This window comes from Bemisia tabaci, chromosome 9 (assembly GCF_918797505.1).
Source record: "Bemisia tabaci chromosome 9, PGI_BMITA_v3".
Classification (NCBI taxonomy): Eukaryota; Metazoa; Arthropoda; class Insecta; order Hemiptera; family Aleyrodidae; genus Bemisia; species Bemisia tabaci.
Genome location: NC_092801.1, coordinates 41004506 through 41029804, shown reverse-complemented (window position 1 = coordinate 41029804; position 25299 = coordinate 41004506). Strand labels below are relative to the sequence as shown.

General features: G+C 35.5%; 1 protein-coding gene and 1 non-coding gene across 4 annotated transcripts; both read left to right on the top strand.

The window, feature by feature from the left end:
* The first annotated feature begins 439 nt into the window (after positions 1-439).
* Positions 440-24146, top strand: fbl (pantothenate kinase 3 fbl). 3 transcript variants are annotated; one of them, XM_019051264.2, is made up of 10 exons: positions 440-515; positions 6600-6726; positions 9600-9778; positions 12627-12800; positions 14408-14575; positions 15759-15835; positions 16109-16285; positions 16973-17126; positions 18101-18214; positions 19147-24146. In XM_019051264.2, exons 2-10 carry the CDS (start codon positions 6615-6617, stop codon positions 19195-19197), a joined length of 1206 nt encoding a protein of 401 aa, XP_018906809.1. In that variant the 5' UTR covers positions 440-515; positions 6600-6614; the 3' UTR covers positions 19198-24146. The 3 variants fall into 3 exon arrangements, with proteins under 3 accessions (XP_018906809.1, XP_018906811.1, XP_018906810.1); XM_019051266.2 differs by lacking the exon at positions 440-515 and adding an exon at positions 5795-5954 and having other exon boundaries at positions 16991-17126; XM_019051265.2 differs by lacking the exon at positions 440-515 and adding an exon at positions 5795-5954.
* TRNAK-CUU (transfer RNA lysine (anticodon CUU)) lies at positions 1796-1868 on the top strand. Its single transcript has one exon. It is a non-coding gene; the product is annotated as a tRNA-Lys (tRNA).
* Positions 24147-25299: the final 1153 nt, after the last annotated feature.

The following is a 25299-nucleotide window of genomic DNA, read 5'->3' as shown; positions in this document are numbered from 1 at the left end:
TCGACTTAAGAGCTTTTTTGAGCTTGGGAGTTGATTTCAGGGAAAACCAGTGGCATCATCGCGTTTCTCACGAGCTTTTTTACAAATGAGTCGCAATAGTCAAATCGCAAATTCCTCTTACATGCAACATCTCCATTGTGAATATTTGTCTTCAAAATTTTTAGAGAATTTCGTCCGTGATTTGATTCAAAGTGTCTGAAAATTTCATGGGAAAAAATTCGTAATTTTTCTCTAGAATAAGCGTTCTTTGAGAATAAATTCGGCAGCATTCGAAAGTTCATACGGCGTTTTTCCTTAGCACGGCAGAACTTGTCATCGCGTTGAAAGCGGCGCTAAAAGCCGCGTCATCGTCGCCTTGTTTGGGAGTCAACTCTCCTCCGAACGTAAACAAAGCGTCGTCTTGTTTATGGATCAGATTTTTAACATCGGAAATGCCAGGCCGGAGACGATGTCTTTTCAGGCATCCCGCATTAGTAATCCAAGCAATGTAATCGTGCGAGGCAAAAGTCCAACGGGTGAGTGGCACCCATTTGTTTTAATTCATTTTCAGGAAGCGCGAAGTGAAGGAGGCTTCTAGGAATTTTTCCAGTCATTTTTCAATCCTAAAATGGACCGCGTCAAGGAGAAAGGAACCAAGCCACACCAATTTGAACTACATTTTGCAAATAGGAACTACAATTTCTGGCTCAGAGAGAAACAGCGCATGCGTCATTATTTTCCCTGTGCTCATACTATTCCCTGCCGATACGTCATTATTTGTATATTAATTCCTAATCGCAAATTGAAGTCCATTTTTTTCTCTCTTTTTTCTTTCTTTCCTAGAAATTTGAGTCTCTAATTGCAAAATGTAGTCAACTTCGGTTGATTTGGACTACATTTTGCAAATACACGGAAAAAAGATATTGCCGATTTAACAATTTTATAGTTAAAAAGTACCCGACATGTTTAAATATAGATTTTACATTTAAAAAGTGTCCGACATGTTTCAATGTAGATTTTACAATTAAAAAAATGTCATTTCAACCATATCCCCGTGGTTGAATTAGCTTTCCAACATTGTAAAATGCACATTTGAAACATGTCGGACATATTTCTCAACAATTTAATTGTTAAATCAGCGATCCACTTTTTCCATGTAGTATCCATATCTTCTGGCTCCGATTAAAAACAACGTATGCACCATTATTTTCCCTACATTCATTAGTGTTTTTACCGATACGCCGTAATTTGTAGTTCCTAATTGCAAATTGTACCTAGTCCATTTTTTCTCTCTTCTTTTTTCTTTTCTGAATATTTTCAGGTAATATTGAACCGATTGCGGATGAAATTCTTCAGAAAATGGGGGGGGGGGGGGGATATTAATTGAAAATTCGTATTTCATCAAAGGAAATTTGGCAACTTCTGAGGGATCGCACGGCGCTTTTCTTTGGCTCGACGGCGCGCGGCGTGGCGGTGCCGATGCGAGCGCGCTATTTCAAATCGCGCGCCGTTTTGTCCTGTATCCCGCCAAATCCGAGCACATGCGTTACCAACCTTGTGAGAATTATTCCACATCGGTACAGAGGGAAGTTCTTCAGATTCAACTATGATTCGATTTCGCGCATTCACAATGTTTTTTTCCAATTAAGAAAAGTTATTATTTTTTGTCATCTTCTATGCGCATACTGCGACAGTTCGAGTTTCGCTTTGAATCTTTTAAGCCTTATCAGTTAATGTCCGTGCATGGTCTCAAGTGGTATACGCCACTGATCAAGAAAGCGTTTAAGAGAGTGTATTTCGACATGTCCTTCCAGCGGCCCGGCTAGCTCAGTCGGTAGAGCACGAGACTCTTAATCTCGGGGTCGTGGGTTCGAGCCCCACGTTGGGCGCTAAACTTTTAATTTCTGTTTTAACACTACTTGCTTCCCCGATGTAAAACATGTATGGAAGTCAATATTTCTTCACAACTCTCGTTATTTATTTTTTTTTCCTTTTATTTTTATTTAATCTTTTTTTGTTTTATTTTTTTTTTGGTTTGTTTATTTTTTGTTTCATTTTTTTTGTTATTTGTTTTACTTTTTTTGTTTTATGTTTTATTTTGTTTTGTTTTCTACTTTTTTGTTTTTTCTTTTCTTTTTTTGTTTTACTTTTTTTTTATTTTTTCGTTTTTTCTTTTATTTTCTTGTTTTTTCTTTTATTTATTTTTTTTGTTTTTTCTTTTATTTATTTTTTTTGGTTTTTTCTTTTATTTATTTTTTTTTTTGGGGGGGGGGGGTTTCTTTTAATTTTTATCTTCTATTTTATTTTTTTAAACAAAATTTAGGATGTTTTTTGGGCGTTTCCTTCTGTTTTTCATGCCTCGTTAAGTTTCATTAAGTAGAATCATTGACGGATTAAGTACATACCTACCTCCCAACATAATGCCTTTATTGAGGCTGGGATACTAATCCATTTTAGCTTTCATATTTTTGAGGGATCTCCATCGCCACTAGCATTTCTTTAAGTTTTTCTAAAGATCGCTATTATAAAACTGCATTTCATTAATAGTGGACCGCAAATAAATATCTTACCGCAGCGTTTACCTACACTTGACACTCAACTCATGTTGTACAATGTGCCGGACGTACCGAAGAAGGCAGCCGCTGGAAAAATGAACGTGCATTATTCTAATCAGCTTAAATTTTATTGGGGGGGGGGGGGGGGATCAAGAGTAGACATTGTGTGTAAGAAACAGACATGTGGCATGCGGCAGTCCAATTTGAATTTACAATGCGCTGATATTAATTATCCATCTGTGCACTAGATTGTTCGACTCAGTGGCGAGGCGTACATGATCGATTGTCGATATTTCCTCACTTGAACCCATGGTAAAGAATCGATTATTAAGATGTTCGTTACGAACACCCTGTTTGACGATCCTTTTCCATAGTTTTCAATGGCAGATCAATCGATATATTGCAAAGCACGCCACGCCACTGGTTCGGCTCTTTTTGGAAGCGTACTTACCTGTTCATTCTTCTGACCCACTTTCATCAATCCCAGTGGACTCACTGTTTGATTCCAACGGCTCAGAAGGTCGCAAAGCACCTACGTGAACCACAAATCGTCACCTTCCGGCCAAAAGATCACATGCGCCATGCGACGTTTCAATATTCCCGCCGCCATTTTATTTTTACAGCGAAATTGTTGGTTGAATCTTGTTGAAAATTTTACTGAATTTCATCGGCAAAGCGAAGAAAATTCAGTGAAATCGCCTCGGACAGCTTCGTTGAACAATTTCTCTGTGAAAAAATAAAATGGTGGCGGAAATTTTGAAACGGCGCATGGCGTTTGTGATACTCTGGCTGGAAGGTGCCGATATTTCGCCGTTTAATAAGTTCATTTGTGAATTATCCTGGTAAAAATTGGCGATAAGAGCTGCGTTTCAAAATACCATAGGAATTCTTATAGCCGGCTAAAGAAGGCTACAGAAAATCATATAGCTGGCTGTAGAATGCGGAAGAAATCTTACGGCCGGGCTATACGAAGCGATAAAAAATTATGCAGCCCGGCTATAGTTCCTATAACCAGGCTTTACACTTTATCGCCTGGCTGTTGCTTTTTCGCCATCGATTATAAAAGGCTATAAGAAATTGTGTAGAAATTCGTGTGCTTTGGAAATCATTAAGTTTGATACGGAACCACCTTAATATTTACAAAACACACGTCATGTTTTCCTTTAATACATATTTTTTTCATCAATTAAAACGAGAATAATCCATACAGGATGTGCAAACATTTCAAAATCATGAGTTGAATAACGCTGACTCCGCCAGATTAGATATTAGAGCCTAACACAAAGCGGAGCGGCGACGCACTGGCGCCTACAAACCTAACAGGGATACTTCACGCATTGCGCAACGCGTGAAGTATCCCTGTTAGGTTTGTAGGCGCCAATGCGCGTTTTGCGCTGGCTGCCCGCCTGCCGCGCCGCAGCGTGCCACGGCGCTTGAAGCAACTATTTCACACCAGAGGTATTGCACAGTATCATACGAAACTGAAGGCGCTCTAATATATTAGGAATGGCAGGCATCCATCAAAAGTACGGAGCTTTCCTCGCAAAATAAATCAAGATACTACGGCCCAAAAAGAGAGCGGTAGTCCAAAAACTCACTAAGTCTTAGCATCCGTAATTAGTGACGTTTAGCATACACTTTATCGCCTGGCTGTGAGTTGCTTAATCGCCATCGGCTATAAAAGGCTGTAAGAAATTGTTTAGCCGGCTATAGAAGCTATTGGAAATCTTACAGCCGGCCGTAGGTCTATGGTATTTTGGAACACAGATTCTACTGCCAATTTTTACCAGGGTAATTTTTACAAATAAAACTAACAATCTACATCGTAGTAAGGTACATTTGTGGCAAAGCAATAGCGGGAAGAGGAGGGAGGGGGGTAGGTTACACCAAAGTTGGGGCCCAAACCATCTCACCCGAAAATGCTTCTGAAAGCCATTCCTCGTGATTTTCTGGAATTTCTGTCTGTGACACCTCCTCAATCGTTATTAAAGGGTGTTTGAACGTAGACTGCCCCTCCCCCCTCATAATATATCATTTTCTGCCAGAATATTCGAACGTTCCCAGGCTTGACCTCCCTCCGATGTACTATTTATTTTTCAAAAAAGAGAGGAATATTTTTACTCGAGATTTTCAGATACTTACTCCGGATTCAAATGCGAACTTTAAAAATTGTCTGATAAATTGGAAGAAAATGTATTTTTCTTTTCCCCCGAAATTCGAGTTTTATCATAAAAGAGTCGGCAACATCCAAAGAGCTTATAACCAAGGCCAAAAGTACGAAACCACGCATCTCTGTTTGCAACGTTGCAGACCTCGTGTCATACTTTACTTTTTTTTCGGAGAACTAGTCGCAGTAATTTTTTGAAACTTCCTCGATTTTTCTTCTCTGTTGCAAGTATACTTTGTAAAAATTCCAAGCTATGAATTTGCCTTGCAAAAACTCAAAAAAGGAGCGGAAAAATTGAGACACCGCAATGGATATAAGTGGTTTCTTACTTTAGCCATCGACATGTTCTTCCCTACCTCGGTGGATGGCATTCCGCGGGCGTAACTCCTTTTTACTTGAGACTCTACGATGTTCGGCGAGGCATGTGACTTTAAAACTTCAAAGAGGAAGCACCAAGCGCCCCCCCCCCCCTCCCAACTTTTTGCAGTTCAAATACTAATCCTAACTACGAAAAAAATTGTGTGAAAAATGAACGGAATTTTAACTCCATCTTGGAGTAAATAAGGAACCAAAATTTCCAGCTCATTTGTAGAAACACCTATCTGCATACGAGAACTTACAGCACATACGTTGTTTCTGAAATGCTACTTACCTTTCCTCTTTTCACTAATGTAATGCAGACATTTCAAAGTTTACCATTTTACGGTAGGAGGGAGGGGGTGAACCACCGTAAAGCCTGTGAGATTAGGTACATTCTGTAACAGTTCAACGAATTAAATTTAAAATAAAATATTGAACTCTGTAAAAATTACACAATCATGCTTACGTGCCGACTTGCAGGCGCTCCCCGCAGTGACCACACCCACACCCCTCACCCGATAGGACACGGGCACCCCTATATTTCCACCCCTCGTCATCTGCAGGACCAAATTTCAAATTTTTAAGGGCACGTATCGGTTACCCTAAGTCCAGAGTTTCATTTTCTGGCGGAGGAAAGTGCGGCTTCAAAAGGTCGGAAATAAAAAATGAAAAGAACACGTACGGTGCAGCTCTCTAGTTTTGAAAACAAGTCCGCATTCCCGCCCTTTTTTGAGCGACATTTTTAGGTTATGTTGTGATAGAAGTAGTGATGTGATAAGTCAGTGAAATTGTGTTCACGTTCGAAAAGTCTCTCAATTGCATTTCCTAGGCCTCAGATTTGGTGTAGGTCCTACCGAAGATGTATAATATCGTCTTATGAAAGTTTTTACCAGGTAATAGAAGATTTTTAAACTGCAATTGCCATATTTCTCATAATTTCTTCAGTGTGACCTTAAGTTCTACTCTCAACATGGGGAGTGACATCCACATACATGAGTGCTTGTATGAGTACCTGTTTCATGTAAGGAATAGTATTCCTGAACTAGGAAAATGATTCCCTAAAATGAATGAAGACATCAAGCAAAGAATTATTGTTAGAGAATCTCCATGCCGATTTAAGATTTCCAAAGATCAGTATCATTACGTGTCTGTACCAAGTACCTGAGAAGTTGTCAAAATTTTCATTCTGTATCACTTCCTGGATCCTAGGAGAATTTTTCTTCAGCACTGCTTTTATTTGCTCAGCTGAGGAAAAGCAAAGTAGGTAAGTGCTTTTGAATATTGGTGGGAATGTATCCAGCTTGATTGTCTCAACTTTGACCATACTTGGTTTTCTCTGTTGCATCACCGACTGTAAGACTTCAAAATTTATTTCTTCCAAAATAGAAAGGCATATTCGCAATCTATGCTTATTATTAATACACTATATTCCATCAATATTAAAACACTTTCAAGCTCATTTGTAAGTGCAACTCTTTGATCCTGTACCTACTTGTCTCTGCCTATAACTTTCTATTTATTTTCACTGTTTACTGTAGATCAGGGCGTGTAGCATGGGACCATACTCTCTGAAAGATTGTTGCTCTCACAAAATGGACCCCTCTCCAAGTTGCAATGGATTTCCTGAGCCGGATCGGGTGTCTGACTCTCAGAAAAGAACTCCCTGTAAGTTTGTCATTCTCTTATTTATCTCTCGATCACATTCACTACAGCATAATCTATTAGCTTTAAGTAATGGGTTTCCAGATTAGGTAGGTATAAATTAAACCACCACAATGCACTCACACGCTCCTCTTCCAAATTTTGTGAAAAAATACTCACTCTCATGCAGGTTTTGAAATTTGCATGAGAGACAAAACCTTTAAATACATATCGATGTTTGAAGTGTGAAATTAGGTACCTCCATTGCCATATTTCAAAATTTCTGCTCCTATTTTATTTTTTCAAAAAGGAACAAGCCAACTCTACTGCTCGAAATTTATATAAAATATTCTGCGAACAGATAAGGAAAATTTAAGAAGTTTTCAAGAGATTATGTTTACTAGCTTTCCAGAGACATAATAAAATATGACAGAAAGTTTGCAATGTTGCCAACGGAGATCGGTGGTTTTGCATTTTCACCATCGATACATTTCATTGCAACGTTGAGTCTGCAACTGTGTAAACTAAGATGTGCGTTCCTGCGGTTTCATTTTTGATGTGCTCATTCATTAATCTGATTTTGATCCTTTAAATTCAGAGCCTTGAGCTTTTTATGAAACTGAACCTGAGCCCAGTTGAAAGATCTACCACACAATTTTTCATTTATTGAACTACTATGAACAGCTTTCAAGCTCCAAATAAATCAACTATGATATTGGATTTGACCTCAAAAAAATGTTGCTCCTGTTGTGCTGTAACATGTTTTTGGTTGAACATAGGTATATCTAACGCTAAAAGTACATTATCTCCCGGGCCTATTCTTGAATGAAGTAAAATTGAAGTACCATTACTGTTTGCTTTAACCTGAGTTTGGGAGATCATAATACTAGTTCCAGATTGTTTTTTCAAATCTGCACTTCCTCCTCAACTTCCAGAAAACCCATCAACCATTTGGAGGGTTTGTTTACTGTTGTAACCGGTCTCAAAGCCTTCTCAAAACATGGGCTGTAAAGCAATGACCATTTGCTCTTTATTGAAGCACTTTAAGTTATGTCTTATCCAGTGCCTAGCTTTTCAATTTTTTTTATCAAAGAGATTTACTTAACTCTCATTAAAATGAATCCAGGCATTTTTAGTCTATATATTTTTAGAAATTAGATACCTACTGAGAAATCATTAGTTTTTAGTTTATTCAGATAATTTCCTGAAAATATAGGATCCTCAGGGGAAGGATGATTGTCTTAAGAGTGTATATATTGATGTCAAAACATCAGATAATGAGGACCGAAGAAGCAAGTGTGAGAGGTAAAGGCTGCATCGTCTAATAACTAGATCCTGAATTTCAGTATGTTCAGTACAGTGTGTAGATAAATTCAGTTGATTAATATATTTCAGTTTACCATTAAGTCATCAAGTTTTTTTTTTATGAATCAAGTGATCAAATCAAGGAACCAGTTATGTTTTTAATAATTTATATAAAAAAAGGGAGTGTGACAGTCCAAAGTGATAAATTACATACTTTTCCTGGACCTTTCCAAACATCCGTCGGCAATTTTTCCATGTCATGCGGAAATTTTCTGATAGTGTGTGGAAAACTTAGAACAAGTTTGCGGTCCAAAGTTCAGTCCAGCAGCTTGACAAAAGATGAGATAAAGTACTAATCACTAGTGGGAGGAAATAAGTAAGACGGAAGTTGTTTTTTTTTCCCTTTTTTTTTCACAGCTAGATGGAAGTTGCCTTATGTCTGTGAAACCTTTAAATTGAAACCTTTTTATGTACACGTTTGCAGGCTTTAAAAAATGGTTTTATTTGAGGCAATTTTTTTTTTCATGGGCGGAGGAGGATTTATTAAAAGGCTTTGCCATCCAAACAGTGAGAAATAATATTTGCATTTCAATTTACATCCCCTACCTTAACTCTCACCACATCAAGCAAGTAATAAAATAAAGTTCTAATTATCGGGTGACTCAGTAGGTATTGTAGGGAGGCTTGGTGATGAAAAAGAGAACGAGACTGTCAAGTGTTGAAGCTAGGAAGTAGGGAAAGTGAAAGAAGTGTAGGAGGGGGAAGTAGGTGCTCGAAAATAGCCACAGAAAGATGTCAAAGACTTTATAGAGGTAGGAAACTACTCGAAATCATGCTGATATAAACGAATTCAATGTGGATTTAATCACAGTGAGGAGGAGGAGGAACCAATTAAATTTAACTGGCAAAAGCTGGAAAAAATTCCCAATCTCAATTGGCTAATTCACCAGGTCACGGATGAGCATCCAACAGCTTCTGCAGAAGCTACGATCGATAAAAAAGAGATAAACCCAATCTTGGGTCCTATCACGTTGTTTGGATCATAGACCGGGAGCCGAAGAACACTCAATTATGCAATAAAATTGCAACTATATCTCCCAATAAATCTTGTAATAATGTGCCTCCTCCAATCTCACAGTGATTGACCTTCAGTGCTAGTCATTGCTTGTCTTGCTGTGTGGAAGAGAGACAGAAGAGGGGGGGAGCAAAGGCAAAAAAAAACTGGTTTGAAATTTTTTCCTGTCTCAAGCCTGGCTGGAAGCAGCCAGTCAGTCTCAGACCTGCTGGGAGTCATGTCTCATTGTGTAATGATGTTTAGTTAGTTTTTTCCTGCTCGCCTCCGTGCGTTGTTAAAGTTCCTGTTAGTTGTTAAGTTTCATTTTCTATACTTGTAAAGTCAGTGTTTTCTGTGTCGATGTCTGTGTTTGTACATAAATTGTGCTTTGTGCGGGAACAATGTCTTATTTGGTGACTCGAGTGTGTTGAAGTTCTGTGAGCGATGGGAAAAATCAGCAAAAAAACAATGACGAAGCTCCGGCGGAGTCCTGTGAGCTACTTCCGAGACACTAAAAATGAGGATATTCTGTTCACAGCCATGCCGTGGTTTGGAATGGACATCGGGGGCACACTGACCAAGTTGGTGTATTTTGAGCCGCACAACTACACTTTTGAAGCCGATGACGTAGAAGCGGAGGTACTCATGAATATCCGCAAATATCTCACGAAGAATTCGGCATATGGAGCCACAGGTCACCGTGATATTCATTTACAGGTGAAAGTTTGTTTTATTTTTTTATTGAATCTCTATCATTGAGTTGACATTTTCCCCCTTTTTTTTCTTACCTTGAACTCTACAGGCTAAGAAAACCGGATAATGTCTAAGAATTTTTAATTGTTTAAAAATCTGTCGTAGTAAACATTACCTAATTAAATTTTGGTCTTTAAAGGAGTGGAGCCTAGAGCTGCCTGATACTGACATTTTTTAGTCTTGCTCAACGAGTTGTCGGTTGATGAATGTGAGATATTATGTTCCAATTTTAAGAAAGAATTTTTTTTTTTTTTGTGTTCTTATCTCTCCACTCTCCTCCCAAAAAACAAATGCTCTTGAATTAAAATAATTCCCAACCAAAATTTGCTATCAATTCAAGTTTGTTTTTATTTGGGAGGAGTAGGGAATTCAGTGATTTCAGTGCTTGGATTTGAAAACATGAGCACATGGGAATTAGTAAAAAAAAAAAGCACCAAGTACACAACAAAATTTTGTGGTGGTTTCAACCCCCTTGTTAACTTGGAGACAAAGAGCAAGAAAATAAAATTAAAACAGATTTAAAAAAGTGAGGATCTTCGGCTGGTGATAACAGATGAGATGATAATTTGATCTGAGAAAAGGCATCCACAGTAAAGTAAATTCTTACATGTAGATTAATTTCAGTCGGAAACTGAAGGATCGAAGAATGTGGAGTCCTTTTTTTTTTCAAGTTGTATGCATATTTTGACAGCCTCACCGAGACATGTAGTAGTGAATTAACTCAATTCTAAAAAAACTTGCACTATAAATTTCAAGTAATCCTAAGGAGAACATAAGAGTCAAAAGAATGTGAGTTGTTGGAAAAAGTGGCCCAGCCTTGTTGCCACATTTTATCATTTTGTAGAAATTTTATCTTGCATTTGAAACTTAAACCAAATTTATGTTTGAAACGTTTTGATCTTTTGGAGTTGAGTATCGAAGATAAATTATCTTAGGCAACATTACTTACTATCACCTTAGTCATCAATTATTTTTACGTTCAGATTTTTTTCTCTCTGAAAAATCAATGAAAATTTTTAGACCATCCACACTCATATAGAGCTGTGTTTTACCATTTCAGTCACATCTTAAACAGCAAATTTTAATTTTGAATCAATAGCCCACTTGACATTTTATGAATGATCTTATCATTTAGCAGCGTTTTCCATTAAATTGACAGTAGAACAAATCTTCACCCTCTGGCTACAAGCACCATTTACACCCAGACATCATGTTATCAGACATCTGATTATTGTTTCAAGTTTTTCTTTAAATTTTAGCGCATACTTTCATGCAGATTTCAGGGATTAACTTTGAAGTCTTAAGAGAAACTAGTCTAAATTTTCAAATTGATTAGTTTTTCCATAAAAAATTGGGAAAGTTTGAGAAATTTGGCAACACAGTGCCCAAGCACAAATGACACTCTTGATACACTTTGTTCAATATGTGACGAAATAACATATTTGCATTAAGAAAACTAATTGAAAATCCAATTGTTAATTCATTTCAATACCTGGTATTGATAAAGTTCCTGTGAACAAATACCTGGATCATTGGTGGGTTTTCTGCCAGTTCAGAGACAAATAGACCAATATTTTCCCACATCCCCCTCCTTATTGTTGATGACCAGTTTTCCAATCAAGCAATTTTCCCATAATCACGGTCAGTTTTTATCGATGGAAGTTAAACTCTGGGAACCTGTTTGCCAAAGAACTCATACGACCTTGAAGCGAAGGGAAAGAATTCAAATTTATTCTAATTACTTGTCACTCTGATTGTTGACCCAGGAAATGGTCTCGAGTCTCGCACAAACACTGCCCTTGTTGTCATGTTAGATGTATTTAACACCCACTCAGGACAGTGTTGTCTCTCACGGTCTTGTAGTGAACTGGATGCATTTATATAAGAAGGAACTATATCCATTCTGACATGAGCCCTAAGGTTCATAAGAATATATGCATGTCAGGGCTCATGTTACTGTGGACATAGATTCAATTAATTTAAATACGTCCAGTCAAAAGACGAAGCAGTGTTTCTTTGCTCATGCTTGGGAAAACTTATAACTAAGAAATCCCTATTAAAATTTGATGAAAAAATACTTCTGAGGAAATCAGGAAATCTTCTTTCTAGGATTTAAATCAGACAGCCGTTTTTACAGCTAGCCAGTAAATGTCAATGATGACGAGGAGGGCTCCTTAAAATAACTATAAAATTTTTAATTATCGAAATTAAAATTTAAGCTTAAGGAAGTGTTCCAGTGATGTAAAAAATTTTCTCTTTGGTTTTTTTTTTTTTTTTTTTTTTTTTTTTTGTAAGGTCAAAATGGAGAAAAATTAATTTGTAGATATTCCATGTAGAAAAAATTTAGATACTTCAGTAATATCTCAATAATACCTTGGAAACTTTTCAATGGTGTAAACAGAAATTAATAAAAAAAAAAAATGTTCATTGTGGCAATTTAAGGCAGGAGATGTTGAAAAAAATTCTGATGATAAACCTGTAACCACTCCAAATTAAAAAAAATAGTTGTTATAAATGTACTCAAGCACACAGATAAAGTACACTTTTACTTTTGATTTTGAAGCTCTTATAGATGTGCTTTGGGGACTAGCCATCTGATCAAATGTAGATAAGTATAGCTTTGATTAAAGAAACGAAATACACAAACCTTAAGATTTCTCACCAAAAATTTTTTTGTGTTCAAATTAAGTGATTTTAAATGAGCTTGAACATCAGTGAACAGATTCCCAGTCTGAGGCGAAGCATATTCGGTTTATGAATTTTGAATCTCCCTTTTTTGCTCTGCCATTATCGATTTTTGTTTTCTCAACAGATGGATAATGTGATGGTGAATGGCCGAAAAGGAACTTTACATTTCATAAGGTTTCCAACAAGCGAGATGCACAACTTCATCGAATTAGCCAAGAGCAAAGGTATGGCCAAGCTAGTCACATCCGTCTGTGCAACTGGGGGTGGCGCTTTCAAATTTGAAGATACGTTTCGGCAGGTGAGCCAAGTTTTTATTCCAGAACACAGAATTTCGGATTTTAACCAATTCTGTTTCTGTGCTTAGTCATTTAATGATTAATTTATTCATGATAAGGCAAACAAGCACCGGATATATGACTCCATCGTTAAAAGTATCGTGCTCTATGGTAGTGAAGTGTGGCCTTTGACGAAGAGAACGCAAGAAATGTTGAGGGCAACTGAAATGGATTTTTGGCGGCGATCTGCCGGCATTTCGAGACGGGACCGTGTCCGTTATGAGAGAATTCGCCAGGTGATGAAGGTTGAGAAAGATATCGTGCACGACGTCATGTCCAGGCAGTTATGCTGGTATGGACATGTGCAAAGAATGTCGGAGGAGAGGTTGCCCAAACAAGTTTTGGATTGGGTACCACCTGGGAAGAGGCGACGGGGACGTCCCGTGAAGGGTTGGCGGCAGGGCGTTGACGAAGAGATGTTGCGGTGTCAGTTGCCCGATAACCTCTGGGAAGACAGGCATATGTGGCGTTTGGGTGTCGTAGAACGCCAGAGTGCGTTATAAAGCGACTTTATATATATATTTATTCATGATTTGGTAAAAATTGTAGAAATATCTGAGCATTTCTCAGTTAAAAATTCTGATTGTTACATTGATTCTCAACCCTTATCATGAAAATAACAAGATATTTACAAATTATCTTCATGGGCTTCAGTTCGTGGGCAGTGGAATAAAAATAACGATAAAACTGTTGAGTATAATTTTGAACATTTGTAATTTTATCTCATCAGTTCTGTGGAGATCAGTTGTAAACATTCATGGAAAAGAAATCAGTCTACATAAAGAATCCTCTACGGATGAATTTATTTTGATAAAAATAATGTACAAAAACAGGGCGAATATTTCAAGAATTACAAACAAAAAAAGAATGGGTAAACAAAGCTAAAAAAACATCAAAATGCCGGAGATATTTTGGGGAGGCACTAACCGCCCAAATCTGGGAGTTGACACTCGAGTGCGAAGGTACAAGGGCCTCTTTGCATCTACTTCTTCAAATAAATTTAGTTTTCTGCTGTAAGAGTAGATGACTAAATGTCACTCAATATTTCCATAATGGAATACAGAAATTTACGGTTTTCAAGTTTGACAATCGGACGTTCAAATATTTGAAGTGCTCTCAAGTAATTATGAGAGATGGCCCGCTGTGTTTTGGCTTACTGGTTCGCTGGCTGCAGTGTCCATTTGCTCAATCTTGGTTTGGTTTCAAAGACCTATCCGTGAATGGAAGCAGAAAGCTGGGCTGCACTAATGATGGCCGCTTTGACTCAAAATGTATCCACAGTTACTTTCTGATTGGGCGTAACTTGTGTTGTACTAAACAGCATAATTTCAGGAGGGAAACTGTGCTCGTAATGAGCTTTTACTGTCCCTATTGAGAATTTTTTCCCGCAATGCAGAGTCGTGATGTCACCTTGGGCTGTGATCGTATGATCACTGACTTGTGTCAATTGTCTTTTGGTTTAATGTGATCATTGTACCCACAGGAAACTTTGTCTTGCAAAAAGAATTCTAGGAATTTATGAAAGTTTCACCTTTGCAGAAAATGGTTAACATTCTTTCATTGCTTTCAGGAAGTGAATGTGAAGTTAGAAAAACGGGACGAACTAGACTCGCTCATTCAAGGCATGCTGTTCGCCGACACAAACAATTCTCATGAATGTTATTATTGGTCGGATCCAAAAGAGGAGGACTCGTGTCATAAAATGACATACGACTTCAGTCAGCCTTACCCATTTTTAGTAAGTGATCTGGATTTTTCATTGGTTTTAGTTCTGCTGTTTAGTTTTAGCATGTTTCATCCAACCCTAACAGATTGCATTTAACAGAAGGGAACCAATGCACTTATAGTGTTGTGAAAATCGTGCATCTTCAATACCTGAGGTAGCAAATAGTTTTTACCCTTTCTATCAAAAAGTTGTTCAATTTAAAGGAACTTAATCATATAAATTGTATTTCTTTAGATGTTTTTGGTACTTTTTAAAGCAAAAGAGAAGTTAAACGATTTTGAATACACTTTAGTTGTTTTAGTTCCCCTCCACTAATTGCGATTCAAATCTGAAATAATTTTTATCAAATAATGGTCTATTACACAGGGGAAGAATTAAATGCCTGCAATGCATGTTTCCTCGTCAAAATTTTAAGCAGAACATGTTAAAAATTCCAGGACTTTGTAAAACTAATTTCTTAATGGGCCACGGTCTAAACTCAAAGGAAACATCCAATGTTTCCTTCTCTAAATCAATGTCCGACAAATTATTCATGGAATACAACCGTATAAATTCAACAAATTATCAGTGATCTTTGAAAGAACATCTAGTCCTCTAATTCATGGAACTTGTTCAATTTGCAAGAATAACTCATTACCTGGAGACAGTCTTTGATTATGACCCTCCAAGGAAAAAGAGACCATAGTAGAAAGCCTCAAAATTGGACTATATTTTGCTATAAAGAATTTCTATTTCTGGTTCATTTCAGGAACAATGTATTTGCCCTCAGGTTCCCTACAAAGATAGATGCTCATGTGGATGCGTCAGAAATATTAATCTCTAATTTCAAAATATAGTCTAATCGAGAAATTGATATCACTTTTTCATACACAATTAACCATCCAGCAGCGCAAATTGTGAGTTATTTAGTTCATTAGAATGTCAATGTAGCGTGTAAATGTGCACTTTGCTCAGACGATTTTGCACGGTGAATGTGGCAGATTATAACATGAATAGATTTTACTTTTACTGTTTGTAAACTTTAAATTGTCATAGCTCCAATTAGTTTACTTTTTTAATTGTTCTTTGAGTTAAAATTTTTGCAGAACTCTGCCAAAATCGGTGGCATCATGTTATCAATTTTGTACTGTTGACTATCATGTCTTACGAATGCTTTCTTGTGTTTTAATGCTTTTCTATTTTTTTCTTTTTGTAGGTTGTAAATATAGGATCTGGTGTTAGTGTTTTAGCTGTTTATGGACCGAATGACTACAAAAGAGTTTCAGGAACTAGGTAATTATTCGATAAAATTTTATCTCTGCCTCTAGAAAATCTTTAATCAATAGAAACTTGAGTAGAAAAATTGATTTCATCCTAATGTTGCTACCTGGTTTACGTCCAGGCCTAGGCCTACAAATTTTTGTAATCAACCCGCAGATATTGTTTTTTTAATTGCGTTAAGTCAATCCTCCCACAAACTCTTAGGGAACGTACGAATAATTTATTTTTAAAAGTGTCTTTAATCTTAGCCCATTCATAAGAAAAATCATTTGGTTAATATTTCAGTTTAGGTGGCGGTACATTCCTCGGACTCTGTTGTCTACTAACAGGCTGTAACTCGTTTGAAGAAGCCATCGAACTGGCAACGCTAGGTGACAACAAAAGCGTTGACAAACTAATCAAAGATATCTATGGAGGTGACTATGAGCGTTTCGGGTTGCCGGGAGATTTGGTCGCTAGCAGGTAAGTGATGACTAAATTGTTTCATTATTTGTGACATCCACAAAAAAAGGGATCTTAGGATATAAAAACTCAACTGGATTTCAGCAGAAAACCGTGAAAGAAAAAACGACTATAAAAAATTAAAAAGGACTTTCTCTTGGACGTATAATTATTGGAAACCGGCTAATCATGGGCCGGAGCTTGAACTGTGTCTATCATTTTTCAATATTCTTGCATGCAAGCGAGCTCCCTATCATTTTAAATTTTCAGACGTAAAAACTCAAAATTGATTTATTGATATCAGAGCTTACATATAACAGTTTCTGATCATTTTGGCATCAAAATTCAGAAATGTCAAAACTCAGTCTATGCCATGGGGGTTTGAAGTTTTCAATTTAGATAAAGCAATTTCAAGAAAAAAGCTGTGAAAAACAAAACCTGTTTGCCATTCCAGGCAATTGTTTTAGAGAAAGGCGAAAATGCACGCTTTTTACAACATTGTAATTGCGTTAGTTCCCTTTAGTTCAATACAAACTGTTTAAGCATCAATTGATTCATTGTTATCCAAAATCATCGGTTCAAAATTATGTTTCTGTACCTGGGATTTTTAGTGATTTTTGATCATTAGTCTTTTTTCCTAAAACAAAAACAAAAAAAACAAAAGGAGGTCCAATTTTTTTAAAGACTTTTCTTATTGTTGTATTGAAGTTTCCTTGGTGTGTTCAGCTTTGGACAAATGGCGCTGAAGGAAAGGCGCGATGCAGTGTCCCGAGAAGATCTTGCGAGAGCAACGCTCGTCACCATCACCAACAATATTGGTTCCATCGCTCGAATGTGTGCGCTCAACGAGAAGATCAACAGGGTGAGTTCATCGCAGTAGTTTATCTAATGGTCAACATTTTATGTTTATAGCGAAAATTGCAGAACACTTCTCTGAATTTCAATGTCAAAATATCTCCATTGTTGTTTTATGTTTTCAAAGAGAAACTGATGAATATTATGTTTTGAAATTTTCACAGAATATTCTGCGCGGGATAAAGATGAACTTGTGAAAATCTTAAGAAATAATGTGGGTCAGTTTTCCGTCAAAGAAATAATATATCATAAAAAACCTGCAACTTTGTAAATCGAGATTTCCTCAACTGTCAAAACAGGGATTTAAAAAATCACCAACTTCCAAAAAATAACTTACCAACACTGATAAAATTTATACCACATAATAAGATTCCATCTAATATGGGACCATAATTCATCTGCTTGTTTTTGCAAACGTCCTCATTTTTTTTTGTATCTGATCGCATATTTTGCAGCAGCCTTTCTCTGCATTAAGTTGTTATTTTACTGTATTTTTTGCTGATTAGGTTGTTTTTCATACTATTTAGAACTCCTTACAAAGCCCTTAATTTTAGTTCGAAAAGCTCTTATGAACCTTACTTACAGAAGCTCAGTCTCCGTTTACTGTAGCACATATCGCTGCCTAATGCCAGAAAAAGCTCATTTTACATTACGATATTATAAGGCTCTGCTCATGGTTTTTCTAAGTTGAACTAAACCAAAAACTCGTGTTGATATTCTCGGTTCTTCACTAATTTTAATAAGATCACGCAAAATTTCCAGAAAATATTTTTATCAATTGTCTTTGAAATAAAACAACTGAAGATTTTTAAGCGTTGCAATTTATGCACTTGTTTTTTGCACTTGGACATTGCGTGTGTAGCTATTTGTACTTTATCATTGTGAAAAGATAGTGAATTCCGTTTGGAAACTTGATGTGAAAAGTGTCAAAATTATAATTTTCGCTGTTTCTCAAGAATATTTTGTCTTTTCTGGTCTCAGGTGGTGTTCGTAGGAAACTTCCTGAGAGTGAATCCAATTTCAATGAGGCTTCTAGCTTACGCAATGGACTTCTGGTCCAATGGTACACTCAAGGCTTTATTCTTGGAGCACGAGGTAAGATTCTGAATGAGAAGCAATCTCAGAGAGTAAAATTGTTATCCTGTTGTATTCTGTTGCTGTCAATAGATTCTATAATGATAAGAATGAAGAAAATAAACTTGTGAAATGGAAAAGAAAATGAAAAAAGAAGAAAATATGGGAATATAACTGATGAGAATCGAATGTAGAAGTGTGATTAACTTATTTTCTTGAACGAATAGCACGGCCTTCTTTATGTTATCATTGCTAAATATTGAGGTTCAGTGGGACCACCAAGAAAACTATTATTTATCTTAAATGGTAAAAAAATTATTAACTCAAGTATCTGCAATGTCTGTTTTTTGCTAAGTGAAATATGGAAAAGGTAATAAAAAACAAATATTGTCAAGACAATGAACTTTTGGAGGAATAAGGAAAAAGTGAAGAAAAAACACTAGAAGCGCAAGAAATTTAACTTTTGAGGTTGGTCAAAAAGTTTGTAAAAGTCTCCTTTTTGGGATATCAATCTTTTTATCTCAAACTTTTGGTGGCATAGTCTCTTTTTCTGCATACTGCTATTTTTTATTGCGTCTATCTGGAAACAGAGGAGTATCCCAGTGAATTTGCAGGTGCTTCTAATTTGGCTCTTTTAATATCGCTAGATCTCCGTAAAAATTTTATTGATTGCTTAGTATGAATTTGAGGTAGTGTGTTGCATGGTATTTTCTCCTATTTTTTATTCAATTTCAAACTCGACAGCTAAGCAATCATCTAAAAATGGGGAAGGAAGGAACCCTGAAATTCCGTAAGTGATTCTTTTTCAAATCATCTGTGACTTTTTCGCATAAACGTATCTACTTTTTAGTTTCAAATTCTTCACGAATAATATTAGTCTGTCAAAGCTCTCAAAATGTTAATCCTCAAAAGTGGACAACAGTAAGCCTAATTTTTTCATTTATTTTCTTCAGGGCTACTTCGGAGCCATCGGATCCCTGCTTGCCTCAGATGACCGAGTATGAACAAACCGGCCGCGCCTCACCAGCCAAACATTCCTTCAACTCGAAGCGCACGCTCTCGTTATTTATTCTTCTCTATTTATTTATCAGTAAATATGGATTTATTTATTTCAGTAGTTGTAATTTTTAACAGTGAGATCCATTCCTCTGCCAAGTTGGTCAATGGTGCCTTTCGAAACTGGAAAGAAGTCAAATGCAGTATTGTGTAGCACTTATGATGTTTTATCATTGTAAACCAGTGAAAATTTTCACAATTTGGCTGCACACCTGTGTCCTCACTTGAATCCTCTATAAATAATCGATTCTTGGTGAGGCCGTTTGCATCAACGAACAACGGTTGTTTCTTATGCGTTGAAATGTATGAAATCCAGTATTGCCAATTTGCAAGAATTGTCACTGATGTAAGGAATTGTACTGTAAATCATGTTTTTAGGTTTCATGATGCCAAAGTTCTTAAAAGTATTGTGGCAAACAATATGTCAAGCATCAGATGCAGTAAACTGTCCGATTTTTGCTTGATTTGTGCGCGAAAGTTCGGATTCTATGATAATCTCTCGATTGCTATGCTCTCTTTTAAGTGAGAATTTGTTGGAATTTTTTTACGTAAATTAAGTAACATTCATTATGAGTTTTAGAGTTACCACTTTTTGTTTGGGAAGGATTCATATAAAATATTAATACCTAAGAACGTTTTTTTATTTTTTCAACTCAAATGATGCTTAAATTTGGAGTCTGTAGTCATCCATTGACTCTGTTATTTTCGTTAAACGTTTCTGTTGCTACGTTTCACTAAAGTAATCACAACATTTGAATGTGTATTTATCAGAGGAAAGAAACCAAAAAATATCACCGGTAAAAGGAACTTTTCTTATGTTTTTGAATGTAAGCTAGAGAATGGTCAAAACGAAGCACTCCTCTCCACTTCTGGGGGGAAAAATACATCCTTTACAAAATAAATCTACTTTCTGTAATTTGCCTCCAAGCAAGTGAATTCAATTTAATTCAATTAGCGAAATTTTAATTTAATTTATTTAAATTTCTTTTCGATTTACTCTCTTTTGCAGACCATGTTTGAAACTTACCTTTGAATAGATGATGTACTGACTCATTAATACAAAGGCATCAACATTGGTCATTTAGAGTTATTTGCCTACAAATGTAATTGTTCTTTGATCTATTCAGGTGTTTGCATTTAGCCGTTTCTCTAGTTATTGACTTTCCATCATATCTGCCCAAAATTTGGAGAATTTCCTTGTTTCACTGATCAGAATTTTCTCACTTGCGTTTTTTTTTGATATTGTAAAGTATTTACGCAATGTGGTATTTCTCCAATTCATTGTTCCCTAGATGAGGGAACTTAATTACATTTCATCATTGCTAAATTTTACCCTGCAATGTATTTTTATTTTTGAATTTGCCAAAGTTTTACCATCCTGAATTTCAAGGATTTTTTTACGGATCGCCGGATAAAATCAGTAAAATTTTTGACCAAAATTGCTCAGTTGTTCACTTTAGAAACTATTTTGCTTTTGTTAATCGTATGATGGTAGAATGGAGTTACTTTCCTTTGTCTATGTAACAACAAATTTAAGCTTGTAGAATGGAAACTTAGCTAATGCTGTTTCTCAGAAGCTGACTCTCTGTAGAAATAACCATGGAATAAGTTTTGTTATCAGTTCACATGAACCAACGTCTCAAAACTTATCTGTAAGGTATTATATTAATCTGGGACTTTTGTGACAGTCCTTAGGCACAAAAGACCTTAGTTTTAGGATAATTATTCCAATGTTTTAATTGATCACGTTGCGAGTTCAATTTTATCATTTTAAAATCCAGAGGTCCATTTATTATCTGCACAATAATGAACTATACTGAACGTTAACATATTTTTTACTTTAAATTTATTATTTAGGATGTTAGAGTGCATTTTTTAAGGAAAATACACTCCAACATCTTTATCCTCTAGGAAATTTTTCCCAGAGAATGAAGGTCAATCTCCCGCAAACAGTCACAATCTATAAAAGTTGGAAAATGATTATGTCATCTTAGTTTTCATTTACATTCTTGTGTTTTTTTTTTTTTTTTTTTTTTTTTTTTTTTTTTTAAAGGAAAAAAAACAAATGACTGGAGGTTAGCCAGAATTTTTGCTTCGATCAAATATTCTGATTGATAAGTTTTTTTTTTTCATGTTACATGGTCTGAACTTAGAGTTGTGATATCACTTTTACAAAGTATTTTAACATTAGTTGACTCCTGTCTTTTATAGCAGCTGATTTTTAATCTTCATCGCAAGAATGTTTGTGATAGCGATATCATTCCTTTTTTTGCCGAAGTGAAATATTTTAATACCTCCTGTATCAAAGAGTAATCATGTAATGTAAATTTTTCTGACCTTATGGGTCTCATTAATTATTTAATTAGGGTAGGTATTTGTCTCCTTTCCAAGAAGACTGCAGAATTTCATTAACTTTTAATTTAATTAGGGTTTTGTACCTATTTTATCTGACTTCTGAAGTCTCTAGGTGGGTGTTAGAACTTGATCTTTCTGAAATCATATTTTATAAGTTTGGACGTTTTCAATTTTTAAGTAATGACATTTTTCTGTCTTTTATTTTCACAAAGTTCTCGTAAATTGTCTTGTTTGGTATTTTTTAAGGAATTTAAATTTTAGCTTAAAAATCTCTCTGAGTAATCGTAGCAAATTCTGAATTTTCGCCCGATGCTTGTGGGTTCATCATATCAAGACAACCAAACGAACAAATTTGATTAATTATGACTATTGTTAAAATTTATCCTTTTTTATACCGTCTTCTTTTTCAATTTACCTCTAAGTTCTTGCTTGGTTTATATTGTTCTTTAAGAAAGTCAAAATGATCAAATATTTGAGTGGTCAAAAGAATTGCATACCTAGGAGTCCCCTTTGCTGATGGTTCTTGTGTACTACATAGATCAAATTCAATGTGTTTCGCAGCAAAATTTCTAGCAGCATGCCTCGTTGTCCTCCGCACAAAGGAACGAATGTTACTGTCAGTATCAAATTTTTTTTGTGTTATTTTTTCTTAATATTTTTGAAATTTTAAGAAACATTATCACAAACTGAAATTAGTTGAAGGAACAAAGTTTCTGCTGCTTTTTTTTGTTTTGTTTTTATGTTATCCATTTTTTTCTTTTAGTTTCTTTGTTTGCAAGGGCTGTGATCCAGTTGCGATGTTGATCGGAGGGTGTTTGACATTTTAATCTCCTTGAATATAATTTTTGTAAATCCATTCTTTTTATGAATTCCAGTTTGTCTTTCAATCTCAAAGAGATTACCATTTAATTTGTTAGAACTCGGCAAGATGAACCAAGAAACAGTTGAGCTCTTGTGTTTGTTTAATTTTTCTATTGTTTCGACTCATCAGTTATTCTGTCCTTTGGACATCATTTGTAGAGGATTAAAAGAAAGGTAGCTAAAACAGATTTTACCCTTTTAAGCCATAAAACCAATTTCTTGTTCCATGATTCATTGAAGAAATGATAATATTGACCAGAGTGAATGTTTCCAGGAAGAATCTAATTACTCATTGAAGTTAAGTTAACTTTTTGTCTTGCTATTCAGCTGCTTGAAGTTTATTTATTTTTAATACATTTATCCATTCATTTATTGATCTACTCATCTACTTTTTGCCTTCACTTATGACAGTTCACTGGATCACAATTAGGGGGTCACATTCAACAACGATTTTGAAAGACCAAACGTGTCTAAAAGACAATTTGTAATTAAGAAATAAAAGTTGCCTGAAATCAGCAATTTTCTGTTTTCTCTCCAAAACTAATGAGCCATATATGAAGCACCGTCAGTGAAAAGAACTAAAAATCAACACTTTTGTCTCTACTTATTTATTTAAAACGCATCCAATATCAATTGATATTCTTCTTCCGAATGTCAAATTAGGAAACCGTACTTGAAATAGTTATCTCCAGGCACTAATTTTTCTGATGATTACAGGACTTTTTCAAGTCAATGCCTGCCAAAGCTTATCGTCCTTATTTAATGATTCAATTCATGATTCTCAAGTAAGCTCCATGTCAGAGAGTGAATAATTTTGAAAAATTTGACCTTTTCTGTGCGTCATCAACGTATGAAATTCTCAGGTGTGTTAATTTTTTGCGATTCAGATGAGAATATTGACTATACTATAGAAAGTACTCCATTTAAAACCTTATGAACTACAAAGAGAACGTTTTTCAACCTCTTACTCATCCTCAGAATGATATTTCCGTTGGTATTTCACACAAAGTGATGAATTTTACCAAATTTTAAACCATGTACTCAATTTTGCTGTTTCAATTGGAAACCTGTTTTGATTGAAATATATGTAATAATCACATTAAGCTCAGATTTCAGATTCAAAATATTCGGTCTTGTGAGTTGGATTGGTCCTAAAGTTCAGTTTTTCGGTAATCAGCGTTTTTTAAAACTGGTTTTATCCTAAATTTTATACGATCATTAATTATTGTCGAACCTGAATTTTTTAAAATTCGAAACCAGAAAGATACGCCAATTCCACAAGCACATGATCCGCTTGTAATATCTTTTTGAAGAAGTTCTGTCCGTTAAATGGGTGAACTTTTTTGTGACAGACAATAATACAAGTGAGAAGTTAAATCTTTCTTTACTTATTATTTCAACCTTCGCTGATGAGGACATCGAAATAAAATTTTTACGAATGCATTTCTCTTCTTAAATTTTTCTGTTATCCTTTCAAAGAGGTAGCCCTGTGTAAATAGAATGATTCTGTCTTTAAGGCATGTATTTTAAATTATGATTATGAAGCACATTTTACAAACTTTTGTATCTTTGTGTTTTTTGCGTTGTTTCGCACATGGTTTTTACAAGTAGTCATTCAGCATAAAACTTTGTTACATATTTTGTTACGTACCTAATAAATTTTATTTTACCTCCTTGTTCATTTTTGTTGTTGTTTCTGTTTTTTTTATTAGTTGAAATATCTCTGATTAAAGAGAGGCATGGTGTCTTTTCATCCGTAGTTAAAGTTGGTTGACACACATTCGAGAAGGAGAGAAAAGTTGTGCTTTTTCAATATTCATTCAGATAAAATTTTGACCAGATCTGTGAAAAGATAGGTACCTTTTCTTCCAGGAGATTTAAGTCCCTGCAACTGCATCAAGGAAGGAACTCTGGAAATTGAGGCGCAAGTTTGACCCTGCGGTATCAAAAATTGAAAGTTCCAAGACAAAACTCTTAGGTTGTAGAAAAACGTTGTTTAAAAGTTGCCCGAAAGTTACGGAAGATTTTCATCTGATAGATAAGGTCCCTTTTCACAGATCCGGTTTTTCTCCTTTGAATTTGGAATGTTGCCAACTATAAGTCTAGTTTCACTGTCGAATTCTATCAAGAAACTTTTCACCCTACATAAAGTTCATTCGGTTTTGTTCCTCTCTCTCTACATGCAGTCCTTCTGCAGGACCTCTTCTGAAAGATCTAATTTTTTTTTAATTTTTCAATATTTTATGATTTTTCTTTTTACTAAACTTTTTTCCTAACTCAATTGATAAATTATAGAAGAAAAAGATAGGTATCAATCATGAAACTACATATCATTATATTTTGGTCATTGTCAGTTTTGAGTTTGCTGCATTAATGACTTGAAGGAAGGTGGTTTTTTTTGCTATCAATTTATGAAGAAATTCGAAAAAATTACCCTGAACGCAGTTTAAATGGTATTACTGTCAGTAATTTGTGCAGGACCTCTAGTGTATATTAATCAGACCAGAGCGAAAGGATAGGAAATCTATCATTATCTATGCAGCGAGCGGTGCACTATCTTTCCTCTTGCATCAAAACTAAAATTAATATGATAATATCTTGAGAATTCGACTTAAAAAATCCGTAATTATAATTGGACGTATTTATGGTAAAAGGAACTGTGTATAGGGTTTGAGTGAGACATAGTTCCTTTTAGCATACGTCCAATTATCCCTTGGGAACATACTGATCAAGAACCAAAATGTTTTCCAACGTAACATCGTGAATTATTCAGCTGTTTTCAATTGCCTTCAATAGCGTCTGCAGCAATTGTTGTTACAAATGTGTTGTGCGTG

Bases quoted from the DNA above. Each gene is read 5' to 3' on its own strand.
- fbl (XM_019051264.2), top strand. From the start codon at position 6,615: ATGGGACCATACTCTCTGAAAGATTGTTGCTCTCACAAAATGGACCCC. The intron at 14,576-15,758 runs GTAAGTGATCTG...TTCTTTTTGTAG, and splicing joins GTCAGCCTTACCCATTTTTA to GTTGTAAATATAGGATCTGG. The intron at 17,127-18,100 runs GTGAGTTCATCG...TTCTGGTCTCAG, and splicing joins TCAACGAGAAGATCAACAGG to GTGGTGTTCGTAGGAAACTT.